The 17027-nt window shown below is 35.5% G+C and overlaps 1 protein-coding gene across 2 annotated transcripts in view; it reads left to right on the forward strand.

Moving 5' to 3' along the window:
• EXOC2 (exocyst complex component 2) overlaps positions 1-17027 on the forward strand; it is a 132338-nt gene that overhangs the window by 69957 nt on the left and 45354 nt on the right. For both annotated transcript variants that reach the window (XM_082753103.1, XM_082753104.1), the window contains exons 14-20: positions 3670-3738; positions 4018-4175; positions 7238-7359; positions 10846-10907; positions 14488-14568; positions 15583-15642; positions 16487-16548. In XM_082753103.1, the coding sequence (XP_082609229.1) occupies positions 3670-3738; positions 4018-4175; positions 7238-7359; positions 10846-10907; positions 14488-14568; positions 15583-15642; positions 16487-16548 (614 nt within the window). The remainder of the gene's footprint in view (positions 1-3669; positions 3739-4017; positions 4176-7237; positions 7360-10845; positions 10908-14487; positions 14569-15582; positions 15643-16486; positions 16549-17027) is intronic.

Here is a 17027-nt window from a genome sequence, read left to right on the forward strand (position 1 = left end):
TTAAGAATTTGGAAGTGAAGATAGGTTCAACACCAGAGTTGTAAAATGACCAAGACGAGCAGTGTACACAGAAATGCTACAGGGAGTCTAGTCTGAAAGTAGTCAGCTGCAGTCACCTGTGTTCCTAGTCTTTGCTGAAGTGATCTGTTTTCTACAAATTCTGTAAATAGAATGTTGATACTACAACATGCAGAAAGTATTAAACAAATGAAAAAAAAGTAACAATTCATGCCATCATGTGCCATTTCTATGTGCACACTATTAACACATTTGAAAAGGACACATTTCATAATTAACTTGGTATGGGTAGTATGCCGTTTACCATCATAATCACTAACAGATGAATATAATACCTTTTGTTTTTGTGTTGTTGTTAAAAGTTGGTCACAGAATATGTTTTATAGAGAGTTTGCTTCTGGTCTTCAAGCTGTGCTGTTCTTTCTCCAGAAGGAGATCTGTAGTGATGGGATTTTCCCGAGGTGCGAATCTGACAAAGACAAACACATGATTTAAGCACAGTGAGAGGTAGTACTCTGTTCCATCAACAGATTACAAGGCACTAATTCACACTTAATCACTGCAAAGTCTTGTGGCTGCAGATTGAACGTGCTCATTCTGGATCCTAGAAAACTCTGAAGGCAAGGTCTGCAAGTAGATGTAGCGTCAGTTGGGTTACTATGAAACAGGCGGAAAATAAGCAAGCTTTTCAACATGTATTATTCATATCAGCTTCTCTTTATTAAAGTTTCTGTATTTCTATAGTTAAGCGTAAAGGTTTGTGCATCTAAAACTTCTCTGTTTAATGGTGGCAATATCGTTTCATCAGTTTAGATAAAATCTTGTCATGCTTACAGTGTCCTGCTATGCTTACAACCCTAAGTCATCACAGTTACACTATTCCACTAGAAAATAATCCCTGAAATAGAACTACAGTGACAGCTAACTACTATTCTTTGCAGATTTAGTAGAAAACAAAACAAATTGGGTAAAGGCAATTTAGATGCTTGTTTTGCTGTTTTCCCTTTTCTCTAACTGAAGAATTAATTTCTCAAGCTGTCAGTTCTATTTGTTGTCACTGTCTGATATCCAGTGCAATGTTTTCATATGATGATACCGATAGGTACTATAGGTACTATGTCAAACACAATATACAGCTCCTAGCAGCCCTAGTGAAATAGATTCTATTCATAATCTTCATTTCACATGCTAAAATCAAAACAAAGATATTACATTTACTCATGCCATTCTGTGAAGGAGGTAGAATCAAGAATAAATCTTGGTACTGTTAGCTTTCACAAAAGTTATTTTGTAAGGGAAATGACAGCTTTCATGTTTGATCACAGTACTATTGGAAATTAGACTTTACAAATTTAAGTTATTGTGATTTTCTTTCTCTGACTACAATGAAAAGGAAAGCAGTTTCTAGAGAAACTGAGACTTGAATTGTAAATGAGGTTGAGGAAATTATGCTCTTGAGAGTGACTGCAAGTGGAAAATGCAGTGATCTTATGTTGGGTCTAATCAAAACATTGTTTCCATATTAATTATTTAAAAAAAAAAATAAAAAGAGAAAAAAGAAAAGGAGGAGGTAGTTTTCCCATTAGTCTGCAAGGTACTTTTCTTCTGTTGGGACAGATACTAAGCTTGTAAGAAATTCACCCCCCATATGCTTGGTATCTTCTGGTCTGTTGATCAGTATGGAAGACCCTCCAAGTTCTTAGGGAAGAGAGGAGGAACTGTGTCCTTTTGAGTGTCTGCATGGCATAAATCAACAGACAGTAACAGAGGGGACAGTGTGGCACAAGCTAGAAAACTTCTAGAGCACCCAAGAATGTGTCACCACGTCTTATTCAAAGCTTCATATGTTTTAGATTTATACGTTCAAGATGTGTATGTTTTTCTATAAGAAACCATACAGATTTTATTTGACCTGTAAGAAATTTATCAACTGTGTTACTTGCTGTTTGTTGTCATTCTGGAAGCAAAGTGACACGCTACTGTTTTGTGAGAAAAGTCCTGTGAAAATGGCATAGACAGTCATTTCAGTTAACTTGAGCAAGTGCACAAGGCATTGTAAAAATGGGGAAAGAAAATCCCCACTTATAAATAACAAGCTGTATTTATTTTTTCTTGTTCGGTTTGTAGGGTTTTTTGGGTTTGGGGGGGGGGGTGTTCTTTTTGCTTCTGAAAGGTTAGCTTCTATGCCTTAAAATATTGTCAGTTAAAGATTTACGTGATATTTTCAACAGTTTAAAAAGTGTAGTTCTTTGAATCACTCTAGGTGAAGTAGCATATGTGAGTAGTAACCGTTGGTTTTACCACAAAATAGTTTTGGTCTGTCTGTGCAGGAAAGGTTTAAGATTGGTCTTCAGCAAAACCACTAAGAAAAGAAAGATATCAAAGATCTCTGAACTTTTTTTTGTTCTTTAATCCAGCTGCAAAACGGTGTGAATTTTAACTTGATACCTGAGGTTTAAAGGAATACTGCTTCTTTTCTTTTTTAAGGCATTAAAGAGAGAAGTGGTTATTATACATAGAAGTAATTCTAAAGTTTTGTTCTCCTTGTCTGAAACTCTACAAGTCAGCTTTAAAGTACATCAGTTTCATAGCTATCTATTTTCCAGAATGGCTGAGCAGTTTTAGTTCTTTTTCTAAGTTGTGATCATTTCAAGAGACGTATTTTATCCTAAAAATGTGAAACACTTTTGCTAGAGATGGAATTAAAAAAATACAGCATTTCAAGTTAATGATTTGAAAGTAAACGTAGTCTCTGAGAATAAACTGTTGTCATGTTATTGCACTTCTTGTCCAGTAGATGTTGCTGTACATACATTAAACAGATTTTCTAACTATAAAATTCTATTATCTGCGCTTAACACAGTATTTTAAATAACTTTTTTCGGTACAATTTGCTTTGTGTTCTCAGTAGACTCCACAGAAGGTTGGAACTACAAACAGGAAGACTATTAGTCAAACCATGTTTTTCTTCAACTGTAACTGTCTCATGCAAAGTGTACTCACGTTCCTCAGTTCTCAAAAATGTGAACTGTCCATTAAGCTGATGATTATTTTGCAGACTCTCTTTTACAGTTAGTTGAATTATTTCAAGGGCTTTTTCAACAAAATGCTGCTCTTAAAACCACACGCACACAAAATAAAATAAAATAAAATAATAATAATAACAATAATAATAATAAAAAAAAATCCCCTATCCATGTTGTAATTCCAAATTGCACTCATTCCAAAAAGTGTCTGTCACTTCATATTGATGCCTTTCTTTGGACACCTTCCACACTGAGAAAATAGTTTCTTCATACAAACTTGATGCACAATTAGACTATATATGTTTTAGCTCTCATTAACATTGTAATGAGAATACGTTGACTTAATGAAGTTGATATTATTTGAGCTACTCTTACATTTGTCTCCAGCTTTGTCTTAAATACATATTGTTCCTCAGAATAAAACGTTTGCACACTGATCTACTGTAAGGAAAGTTTATTGATATATATAGTCTGCCTATTCAGATGGCATGAGTTAGTTTTTATAATTACATCATAAACTCAGTGTTCGGTTTTCACTTCTTCACTTTGAAACCCCCCTTTTTCAGAATTATTTTAACAGTGGTTATGAGATACTTACACTTTTCAATTTTCTCATTTTCACAAGACTGCTGAAAAATCTGGCCAAATGGAAAGATCGAAGAAAAACGCTAGGCAAAGACAAAATGATTTCAAGGTAAGTTATGGGGAGTAAACATCGCTTTCTTTCAGTTGCCTTTCATACCAGGATGTTTTAGGATCACCACCTTGAAAATCAGATTTCTTAAATCATCTTTGTGCCCTTATACCTCATCCTTCCATGCTCTCTGTCATGTGGAACCTCCTGTAAATCATACGTTACAAGATGTTGTGTCTAGCAAGTATAGCAAGTGTATAGCAAGTATAGCAAATATATAGTTTAACTTCTTAAGCATACTGATAGAGCTTGATTTTTCTTTTCCTTATTCTGATTCAGAAAATGATTCAAGAAGTGATGCACTCTCTGGTGAAACTTATCCGTGGAGCTTTGCTTCCATTCAGTCTCAGAGAAGGAGAATCAAGGCAGTATGGTGGCTGGGAGATGAAAACTGAACTTTCTGGCCAGTGGCTAACACATGTTATCCAGACAGTAAGGTAAATGAAGCTGTTGACCTACAATATGATGCTATTCCTGGAATGCGTATGTTCTAACACAAATTGTTTTGTTTGTTTCATTAAATACTCTTGAGTACTGAGAATGTTAATGCTTTCAAAAATACGATCATGAAAAATAGCTTAGGGCAGATTTAGGATTCTGTAAGCAAGTTTAATTTGTGATGTCTCATGACACGTGCTTATTACAAATGATATATTCATTTTTTCCTAGACCACCTTAGGAAAGGGTTGAATAAATGATTTGCATGGCACAGCATAGAAGCTCCATGAATGAAATGGAATTTGATTCTTTAGGGTAAAATTAGGTAGGCAGCTTTGCTATTATTAGCTTCATTTACTGCATATCTTCCCATCTCTGCCAAAATAGATAAAAATAACATGCCTCTCAGTATAGTATCATTTTCAAATCACAGTTTGCTTTCGCAGTTGTTTTACAAAAGGTGATGTTCCTGCTTATAATGTCATTTTGCTTATAATTATGTTTGTTTATAAACTGAGTGATGTGCACGTCGTCAGTTACAAAATGTCTCAATAAATACATGGAATTTCCTTCCATTTGTCCATGGAGGGTATATGCATCATCATTATCATTTGGAAATTCAAGTAATAACGTGGATTTGATAGCATACTTCTTACTTGCAGGTTTCAAAGTAAATAACAAGCAAAACACAGGCGATGAAGAGAAAGGGTGTAGTTAACTCCTATTCATATGTTAATTCACATGTAGTTAACTCTTACTGCAGATGGAGCTAACAATGATATGCACCTGTTGTTAAGTCTGTTTAACACTTTCCAGAAGTCTGTTGTCAGTTACATTATCTGAATTTCACATGGATTTATTTATTTTTTTTCTGGATGGTTGAAGTTTATTACTCTGGCTGAAGTTTATGGAAAGCTTCCAGTTTAAGAAGGAATGGACTTGGCATTGGATGAAAAATACATAAAGGGGGGTGAGGGAACAGGCTTCAGCACGCGTGTTGCCAATTTATGAAAAATAATCCAATTACACTCAAATTATAAAAATCTAGTATTTATCACTTGCACTGGCTTGGCAATTTGACCAACAGATTGTCTGAAGGTTGGTTGTGTGTCAGAGTCCTGCCATCTGAGATATGATCCAGTATAAGGTTATAAGATACGTGATGACTCTATTCTAGGTATTCTTATCATTCTTTCTGGCTACTGCCCTGGTAATGAGTACCAGAACTGAAATCTGGGAAACTGTCTCTTCTTCCCATTCTTTTCACCACCTCATGTCGTTAGTGCTCTTAACAGGAGTGAGCTAGGGCTTAATGCAAAGCAGTCAAAAGTCAAGAAGAGGAGCAATCTGGAGAAGAGGGACTAAACATACCACGATATGGTACCTACCAGTGATGACCAAATCTTAAATTTTTGCAAGTACTGCAGGTCTTCTTTTCAAGCTCCGGCGTTCTTTGACAATCTAATTAATTCTTGTGACTCTCACCAGTAAAGAAGTTGGAGTGCTCTCACGAATAGTCTACACATTACATATAAACTTTACTTGTCGCAAAGTTATATGATGACTTAGGTCTTATTTTTGTAATTCCCAACATCTAATCATCAAGAAGCACATGATGGGATCAGTCATTTCCCAAATTAGTGCTTGTATCTTAATTTTTCTTTTTGTTTATATATATAAGACAGCTTACAGTGAGGTGGTTACATGCTTTTTTGCCTTGTATCCCACTCTGTCATTGCCTGGTGTAAGCAGTAGGTTCCAAAGGATAAATGAGAGCTCAGCAATAAAGTGAAGCCATCTCCTGCAAGATTTTGGCCTCATGGTAGGGATTAGAAAGGTGTGTATGTTAGGATAAGTTGTGTGAGGAAAAGCTGTACGCTCTTTTGGGAATGCAGTCGACTCCAAGTACAGGACTTTTATGCAGCCTGAAGTCACTTAAATTTCTCACAGATGGCTGTTTATGTCCTGTATTTTCTGCATGACTGAGATAATGCAGATTTATGTAATCTATTGATTCAGTAGTTATGCTGAGCTGATAGCAGTCAGGATCTGAATAACATTTTCAGAGTTAAAACTGTGGAGTTGGAATGTAGTTAGCAATTAATGGTGCTGCTTTTATGGATTATGACCAACACCAGGAGTAAAAAACTAGAGTTTGCAGGTGGATGGCTGGAAGTGTTCCACTTATTACTCGAACATATTTGTTTGTGCCTTCCTACTGCTGTTCTTTGGCAATTTCTGGTACCTGTGCTTTGCTCAGTATTAGCAGTACAGGAAACAGCAATGGCTGCATTTGAATTGTCTTTGCTTATGTATTCAAGAGGATGGAAACAAGCAATAAACCTCACTTTGTGCCCCTAACTAGTCTGAATAACAACAATCTTTTAGTTAAAAGCTGAAATGAAATTCCTTCTAAGCAGCTATTGTGTTGCTGTTTCTAAAGGGGAAAGTAGAAATGAATCTTTCCATCCTCTGCTACAAAACTTGGTGATTAAGCCCAGTCCTGGTTCAGAACAAAACAGTCAACAAATTGATTCGTTGCTCAGCAGTAGCTGTATTTTTGGTCCCTTAAACATGTGTACCATTGAGATCTGACACATGGCCACATAACTTTTTATTGCACTTTGTTCTTTAATACAGGTAGACGATGCCTCATAAACCCAGTTGTAGACCTGGGCATTGATCTAGATATTCATATAAACACAGCAAAAGAGCTGCCTCTGCTCCAGAAGGATTACTTTTAGATTATAAGATAAGATGGATGAAGGAAGGCAGATAGGAAAGTGCAAGAGGACAGTGGGAAAAGTAGGCATGTTTGTATGATGACATTATTGTAACATTACAGAAAAAAAAAAAAAAAAAGTATGTATTTGCATGCCTCTGAATTAAGGAAATAAGTAAACTTTTCTCATCAGGGTAACCAGTTGTCAAAGACTTACTGTGGATGAAGCTACTGTATTCACATATTGAGAAGGTTTTACAAAAATTTAATGTAGTTTATCTGCTAAAAAAACTTACACAGATTTAAAATTCAGTTGTTTATTTTTTTAATTCTTTTCAGGCTTAGTTCTGAGTCTCTTACTGCACTTGAGATACCCAATGATATGCTTCAGATCATCCAGGATCTTATTTTGGATCTTCGTGTACGTTGCATTATAGTGACCTTACAACATACAGCTGAAGGTAATAAAAGGCTGCAGATCTTTCTGTTCTTGTTTGTTTGTTGTTTTGCTTTGTTTTTTCCTTTTTTGTTTTTTTTTTTTTTCTCTCATTTCTCTCCTCTTCTCTCCTTTCCTCTCTTTCCTCTCCTCTCCAACTATGCCAAACCATGTTCTGGATGTTAATGATGTTTAAGATATTGAAGGGACAGTGGACTCCTCTGAGTTCTGTAGTATATCTCCCAAGAATTACTGAAACATTTCATGGTTCAGAGATCATTCTGTATTCTGAATCTTTTCTTCCCTTAATCGTAACTGTTACAGCAGTTTAGATCCATCTTCTCTTGGTTGAAACAGTGATTTATCTCATCATGTAGCTTTTCTTTTTTGAGTTCTTCTGTGAAGTGACGAATTAAATTGGCAATACCCCTCACACCAAAATCCCCAACACTTCACACCACTTCCCCAGAAATGCCAACAACCCTTTATGGAATATTTTAGTTGTGTGTTTTGTTTTATTTTGTTTTTCCAAGGCCTTTTGCTAACACTGTTATCCTTGTGCCTCCTTCTGTGTACATAGCTTTTCCCAAAAATGTCTGGATTGTAAAGGCCAATAGCACATTCTCTAAACCTAACGTGATTCTGTGTGCATCAGAGGCCATTCATCTTACCATATCCTAAAACTTGAATTTGAATGAAGTAAATCTTCCAGAAATAATTCTCCCTCTTAAAAGTCAGGGAAGTTCAATAGTTCTGTTTTTCCCCAAAAAGACTAATTGCTCTCAATATAAATAATAAAAAAAAGTGCCTCTTTCAGTTTAATCATTTTTTAATCTTTGATATGATTCATCATTATTTTGTGGGCTGACATGAAGCTAAGTATTTTACTCAAGCCTTAAGTGTGTTAAATGTAGGTGGCTACATTAATTAAGTTTTTAAACTTTCATTGACAACAAATGACAAAGTCTTTGTTGTTTATTTGATATAATGTCGATATGAATTGTATTCTTGTCTATTAATTCTTTGATTAAATCCCATTTCAGCATTAACATTAATTTTCCTGCATTAATACCCAGCTTGTTGTGTTGTCCATACAAGTGCACAGATTGTCTTGTCTCTTTATAACTCTGTACAGAAAGGATTTACCGCAGCTTTTGCTTGATATACGAAGAAATCAGTTCTCTATAGTCTCTATAGAGAACTCGGATATGTGAGTAATCATGTAGCTCTAAGTCGAAAAGCCTGTTGTCTTACTAGTTTTGCCTACTTATTGCATCATCAGAGTAGCCCAGTCCTTTGTTCGGATACAGTATTTCTGTTTATGTCCTGATTGCTGGCCACATAAGTTCAACGGAGGAATAATTCTAGCGGTAGTCTCTAACTTAGATTTTTGATAAAGCAGATTCACCAATCTGTGTAGGAATGATTCTCTGTTTGGTCTAAACATCTTTATTCATCCTTCCGTGTCTTGAATTAAAAGAGATCAGATCCCTTAACATTTGGTATTTTATATTGGCTGGCTAATGTATCTTTTTTTTATCTAGCCAATTATAACTGCCTTTCTTGATTGCTTCTCATATTCCCTGTTAGTGAAACAGTCCTATGCATTTGCCAGAGCATCAACCAGAGAAAGAGTGAAGATACCTGCCTCTATTACAACTCTCATTTCAGATTCTTGCACTGTGTACCTTATCTACGGGTGCCTTTTTTGTTCTTTACCAGTCTAAGCAAAATTGCTTATGTTAAGTGTGTTTAGATCATTTTTCTGGACAGGACTGGATTAATTGGGCCCTTGAAGAAACTGTTGTCTTTAGGGAACCAGCAAAAGAACAATTAATAGATATTTTCATGGAGTTATGTAAATGGATGTCAGATATATTTATATCTGTATTATATTAATGAAAGAGGTTCCCGCCGGACTTGAATCCCCCTCTATAATCTCTCTGAAATGTGAGCTCCGTAGACTGGCAATGTAAAGCTCAGTCTCATCTCTTACTACACGTTGTAAGTTGGTAGAGGCATTCAGATCAGTTAAAATTTTTAATAGAGCACACTACCATTAGCTATTTAAATAGGACAAATCTGCCCACACACAGGTTTTTCTTGTTGTCTTCAGATAAATGCAGTGTACTCATGCTGGCCCTGAGAAGCGATCTCTGTTCTTTCCCTCTTATTGCGTGATCACTGGTCATAAAGGTCATGAGAGCCAGAATACATGTATGTGACTGCCAGACCAGACAGGGGGTTTACATCAATGCATTTGACTGGAATTTGATGGAGGGTTTCAGTGAAATTAGTTTTTTGGGTTTTATTTATTTATTTATTTTGGTTTGGTTTGTTTGTTTTAGTATTTGTGCTAGCTCAGAACAGGCTGCAAAAATGAACGGCCACAAAAACATGCAGAGGCATGATCTAAAGGCCTGCAAGAATATCAGTTCAATAAGAGCTTTACTAAATAGGGAAATGAACAGAGTATTTATTCTGTGCAGTCCCCTAATACCTTTTTTCATCAATAAGACCATTTCCATGAGATGTAGAATTGCAGGGTATAACACCGTGCTCAAGCTTCTTCATCTAGCTAATTAGAGCACCAAGAGTAGTGTAGATACATTCAGCATGCATTAGTTACCCTCTTTTCTTGGGCTCGGGAGAGAAATTCACCAAAATCATTTCCCATTTAAAAGAGAGTTTCATGATATACAGACAGTTCTGAAGAGCAATTTATGTGAGAGAATGTATGCCAAAGCCCCCATGAAGTGCACACAGTTTATCTCATTCATGTTTGTCAACTAAGAAAAAAAGGAAAAAAAAAGAAAAAAAAAAAAGTGTTGCTGAATAAGTGCATCCACAGAAGAATTTTGTTCACAGAACAACAGGTTTGGATTCACATCCTGTCTTGGCTCCTCTTAGCTTCAGTAAACCTGTAGAAATTGAAACCTTTTGGGTAGTAGAAGATAGTTTTTTGCATATGCTTTCAAGCATTTTCATGAATGGTCTAGCACCATGGACCCTTGACACTAAGTGGTGTCTCTAAGCCTTCTTTATAGTTATTAATTATGAATTATATGCTGTCCTTTTTATCTTTGCTAAAATACTAAGCAGTTGGTCTTTCATTTTTAATTAAGAGCTGGAGTATAATAGATCAGTGACTTCAGTTCTTCAATGAATTATTTTATATTCTGATTAAGAACTTAGAAAATAGAAACAAACCCAGAGCCTTGACAATATTCCTTTAATATTAAGCTTTCCAGTAAAAGGTGGGCTTCATGCAGCTCTTGCCATGTATCACAGATATGCTTCTCAGTGTGGTGTCACCAGCATACCATGTACGTGTTCCGTTCTTAGTCATTTGAGAAGGCTGAAAGCTTTGAAGCTTTTAGTGCTATTTGCTTGTATGTCTAGTCATTGCAGTCCCAATGTCTGTGGTTTATCTTTTCAAGTTCAAGGAGTTTTTAATAATGAAAATGAATACCTCTTTTTTTTTTTTTTTTTTTCTTTCTGTGTCTTACAGATATAAAGAGGCTAGCTGAAAAGGAAGACTGGGTTGTTGACAATGAAGGTTTGACATCGTTGGTGGGTATACTTGTGTGTTACAGGCAGTGTCTTTGGATTTATTTATTTTTTAAGAAGTGCAAATAAACTGGTTTGCATGTTCTCCAGAGAAATTGAATTACTTTGGACTTTGTCTATGTGTGTGCATACTGGTGTCTACAGTTTTATTAAAGTATTAAAATACAGGAAGATTAAAAATCCAAAAGAATTTATTGGTGTAGTTACTTAGGGCTTTCTTAACAGATCCCATCACAAAACACAACATTATTTTTTTGTCTTTACCAAGACATTTATTTGTACTTCTTAAATTGTTCTGTTTGAAGTAATTTTAACATTAAGTGATAATTGTACTACTAGGTAACAGTATTTTCTGAAGTGCAAAAGAAATTGTGAACTTAGTAGTAAGATAAAGTAGCTTCTTAACTGTGCTAGGATTATCACAAAGGAAGTTAGTTTGAGATAAATGTTCAATATTGACATGTGACCAACAAAATGAAAGCTGCATTTTCATATCCTAGTACCTCATTTCTTCCACAGGTGGCATGAATAGGGAACACAGCTTGGTCTTAAGTCTGTGAGATGGATAAGTTTCTTGTCTTTCTAAACCAGCCCTTTCTCACGTGGGAGTAGTTCTAACATAAAAAGAATGCTTTCTAACATTCCTTATTACGACAAATGTTTTCAGAGGTGGAGGTATGACTTAAGTTCTTTGATGCCTATAATCTAATCAGTTACCATTAACACGGAGATTTTGCCACTTCACCTATTGAACAGTATCAATATTTTTTCTTAGACTGATGGTACCTAACTCTGTGCATGCAAGGTTCATATTGACAAACTCCTTGAGTGACCCCCATTTCCTGTGAGTGAAACTTAGGATCAAAATGGATAAAACTTTGCAGCTCTAGGGTGAGCTGTCCAATGGAACTGCTTATTTCTGAAACTGCCCATAACCAAATACCCACCACTAATGGGATAAAATGGTTCTTTCAGAAATTGCTTTCTACATAAGTACAGTTTATTTTCATTTCTGTGTATTTTATACATGTTAAAGAAGCAAACAAACAAACAAAATAAAACATACCTTAGTAACTCTTACCTTATGAAACCTTGCATTTTAATATTTTTAAGGAAATAACTAGTATTTTCTTTCCCAGGATTTTTAAGTAGGCTTCCAGAACGAGTTCTCTATTTATAATATTCCTTTTTAAAAAATCAGTGCAGTATATTCCAGTTAATGATGAATTAAAATATATGCTCTAAAATATATTAAACATAGATATAGGACTTTTTTTTTTTCCCTATCCAGCCTCTTCTGTTCATTGACTTATGGGGGGAAAACTAATTTTTTAAAAAGTATAAATAAAAGGTTTGTAAATTTGTGCCATGTATCGAGAGACAAGAATTGGGAATAAAGATCGGTAGCATGACTTTTTTTTTAAGTAGGGTTATTCAAATGTGTCAGAATAATTAGTGCTGACCTTTAGTATGATTTTTGCTGAAATAAACAATAATAGCTTTAATTGTTAAGCAACTTATTTTAGGAATAGTTTACCGAAGTAAAGAATTTTTTTTTTGAGGTCACAAGTTCAGTTCACATCAAAATGCTTCATAACTTAGTAGGCATACTACCATGGAATTGGTCTGTAGCTGAATAAATAGGTCACTTATCTGTTATAACGAGAAATTGAACTGAAAAGCAACTAATTTAGGAGATTGCCTACACACAAACAACAAATGGCTTGAAACCAAATTCAGATAAACTAGTGAGATGCTTTCTGGAAATAAACAGTAGTGAGTAATGGCTAAAACACAGCAAGCGCATTGTAGGTGTGACTTAAAAACAATCTGCGAAAGCAGAAAGGGCCTGTGGGAGGGAGAATTGCTTTGTATATATTAGCTAAGGGAATGCTCCACCGCCTTTTTTAGTTTTTCTTATTTGCTTCTATAAATATGTTTGAAGTTGAGTAGGAGGGCATGAAGCAGTCACAACATACATACTGTAGGAAGGAGTGTTGTTGGGCAATTCGGGTATTATAACCAGATTTATAGCTTCTGATCTTGGTTTCGGTTGCCACTGACTTGGGCAAGTCCCTTAACATTTCTGTTTTTCACTTTATTCATCTGCAAAATGGAGGGGGGAGAAAAGATCTACTGCAACAGCTTCTGTTACTTTATGCTTTGGCTGTATCCTTACAGCATCTTTGTTAATAAATGCTTAACAACCTTTTGTGTATTTAGAAGTCACCCATAAATTCCTTGTGTACAGTGTTTTCCTAGATTCCCCCTTTTGAGGCAGTGGTTGAGCCATGCCAGATCTTATTGGTGGCAGTTGATTATGTTTTGTCATAATGAGATTAGCTGCCTACTGAAGTAGAGTTCATTGTGGTAATATTGTAATAAAAAATAACGAGCATAAACAAGGGCCACGCAGTGTCTTTGGAGACACCTTCGGCTTAATACAGAAACTGTATTTTAAGTAGGTAGGAAATACTGGTTAATAACAACCCCTTTAGCATTCATATTCCAGGTAAGAGATACACTAAGACAGAAAAACAGCTTTCCTCAGTTTCATGATACGCAAAGGATAATGTATCTGAATGGCTTTCTTCTCCTACGGTGTGGTATTTTATGATACAGAAACAAAATATAACAGCAGCAGTTTACTGTTGTTGTTTTTCTGAGCCAATCCAAAAATAATAGAGTCTGAGTGGCCCTTCCTTCATGCTTTTCAGGTTGCCGTGCAGGCGTCACGTGTATTCCACATCCACCCTAGCATTTACAGAAATACAGATTACTCCTCAGCATTAAGTGGGTGGCATGTCATAAACTATTTACTGATTTAAAAAACAGAAAAACACAAATTTACATGGCTTAGCTTTTTCATCCGTGTCTCTGACCCGTATCCAAATGAATGATGTCCCTCTTTCATAGAACAGTGACACCTCTCTGCAGCTTCCTGCCTCATACCAAGCCAGCAGTCTCAGAGAAAAAAAGTGACTTTAACAGGGAAGAGAGAAAGATGAGGAAAAACTGACTAATGACTGTGATGCGGTGAACTCATTTGCACTTTCATAGTGAAATTGGTACATACATCAAGACATTCGTGCTTCAGATTTGGAAACCCTGGAGGTTTAAAAAAAAAGTAGTCCTCCAAACCAGTCTTTATTTTTCTTCTGTGTGAAAGCAATTTCAGTCCACTTTTCTTAGAAATATTTTGCTGAAATTAAATGCAGAAATAACAGATATCCAAGGTGAAATTATGTCCCAGCTTAGATCAAGGGGATGTGTCATAGGCCTCTATAATGTAATGTATATGCTACCACAAAGAATTGCCATAAAATTCTTTTATGACCCTTCTAGAGGGGGCTATTCAGTGGATAAGTCTCCCAGAGAAAAATGCTCGTTATCTGTTGTAATAGTTTTGTAGATAATCACATCATTTCAAAAGTATCTTCTAGTAATATATGAATTGTGATTTTTCTCCTTATCCCGAGTAAAGAGTTTGCCATATGGAATGGAATTTTTATGCATTTGCTTGTGTAGTATTTATTTTACATGGAATGCTTATCTAGAATCTAAAGAGTCCTTTGCCTTACAGCCATCCCAGTTTGAACAGTGCATTGTCCATTCCTTGCAATCTCTAAAAATTGTGCTGGACTGCAAACCTGGAGAGGCCAGTGTAAGTTTTGATTTATATTTCTGATTTCCTTCTTTTTATGTAAATCACTATTACATTTCAGAACAAGAACTTTCAAAGAATGATACAGGATTCTAACTTTTCCTTTTTTTTTTCTTTTTAACTTGCACCCTTTTCACTGCTGCTAGCTTTTTATTATTATCATTTATATTTTGTTTATTTCCTTCGGCTAAGGTTAATGGTATGTATATGGGGCAGATAGACCTATATTTAAATTTTTGAAGCTGTACTTTTAGAAAAATGCTACTAATGTACTTTTCAGGTTACCATAGATGTGACATATACATATGTGTGTATGTATGCATATGCGTATATGTATACATATATATTTATTCCCAGGAGTTACTCTTAACTCAGTGTTGCATCTGAACTACTAGCAGAACATTAATTCAGCTTTTTACTTCTGCAAACTTTATTCTAAACCAGGAGTCGTGCCTATCCACATCCACTTAGTTTATTGAGGCCATGATTGAACGTCATACTGATATCTTCTTTCAGGTTTCCTCAGTGATCTGAGGAAACTTCTGAGGAAGTTTAATACTTTTCCAAAGCCCCTTGCGACCTTCTGTATGAGTATTGTTTCTATCTCCTGTCTTATTTCATTGTTTATGACTAGCTTGTCCAGTTTTCTTATTTATAAGAATATGCTGTGCATGGTGAATCCTTCTTGTTAGGGTGCAGAGATCTTTGAATATCCTAGATTTAGCTGCAATTCTATTCTCCGACAGCAGTACGCGTCATGTGTACTAGTTACTAGGACTTCCTTACCTTTAGTGTTTTAACACCTCATGCTTGTCAAGCTGCTTATTTGGTCTTACATGCTTTTTCCCCATTTTTAGGGTGGGGAAAAACTGAAGTTGATCTGTGAGAAAGCATTGTGTCCAAGCAGTCATTCACATAATTGTGTTGTCTCTGAAGGGACACATCACTCAGGCCTTCTTTGAGAATAAAGCTTTGTGAAGCTGCTCCATTGAAATAATGTGCTTGCATCTTCAGGTGTTCCAGCAACAGAAAACGCAGGAGGATGTGTGCCAGCTAAGCATTGGGATCATGCAGGTAACTCAAATGTTTTGAGGTATGAAATTGTGAATGTAAGTGAACAACAAAAAGGTGTGCTTTGCATACTTCCCAACTTCCAAAGGGTAGCTTAAGTTGATGACAGTATGTTGTTCCTCTAATACACTCTGGGATCGTGCCAAATGTTTGACTTGAGAAGTATGTAGATGTTCCTAGCTGAATCTGATGATATCAAATCCTGAGTGTGTGGGCTATTGACGTGTTCTAATATTTTACTGAACCACCATCATTGTGATCGAGATACTTGCTGAGCTGATGTCAACTAGCATTGATATACTGCCATAAAAGGAGCAATGCTGATTTTCATCAGCTGAGGATCTAGATTCTTTTTTGTTGTTGTTGTTGGAAACCAATATTCTTCATATTAAAATTTGGTATTTTAAAACCATATATATTTGAAATCAGGTAATAGCATGCTTTAGGCTTCCAAAACATTTTTATAGTATTCTCAGACAAGAAATCTTGAGTAAAAGCAAAAACTGGATTTTAGTGATGCTTCTGTGATGTTTACTTAAATACAACTCTTCAGATTGAACACAAAAATTATTAGCAATGCCTTCTTTGCAAATCATAGATTTTTATCATCATAGAATTTTAGCCATACTTGATGTAAATCACTTAGTTGGATGAAAACCACCTATTTTTTTGCCACAAGTAAAGAGTGTGATCCATATAAAATGTTTAGCTACTCTACTAATGTATATGAGGTTTAAGACAGTGAAAGTTGTTGATGATCGTTCTGCTTCTATTGACTGTAGTAAAAGTGAATTTGAGATTATTTTTCAGTTCTGACAGAAAATATGGATCGTATTTTGTTTCCTAGGTTTTCATAGACTGTTTGGAACTATTGAGTACCAAACCTGATGGTGACATAGATACAGCACAGTAAGTAAAATAAACATGACCCAACTGTAGCATTCTGAAATTGTGGGTGCAGGTCTCACATTTTGGTGGTGGTGGTGACTTTATCCCTCTGGTGTTACATATTTCATATTAATACTTTTGCCTCTGGCTAGTGTTGCTTACACTACGATTAGATACTTTTTATGCTAAAAATTGAGTGATATAAAGTAATAAATATTGTACAAGATAATTAATATGGTATTTGTTATATCATTTTTTTCAGTGACAGGCTTTGTAGTATGCTGTAGAAGCAAGTATGTTGTTTTTTTACATGACCTGACGTGGAATGAATTATCCTTGTCACTAAGTAATACCTACTCATGGAGACATAGCCACTGCCTTTTTTTTTCTTCTCTTCCATTTCAACTAGATATTGGTATTTCTGCTAAATTCTTGAAAGGTTGTTCCATAATTGCTCACCAGCCAGTTATTTTGGAGACCAAAGCAGTCAGAATAGCCTG

Source organism: Aythya marila (genome assembly GCF_965140915.1).
Source record: "Aythya marila genome assembly, chromosome: 2".
In the NCBI taxonomy this organism is placed as follows: domain Eukaryota; kingdom Metazoa; phylum Chordata; class Aves; order Anseriformes; family Anatidae; genus Aythya; species Aythya marila.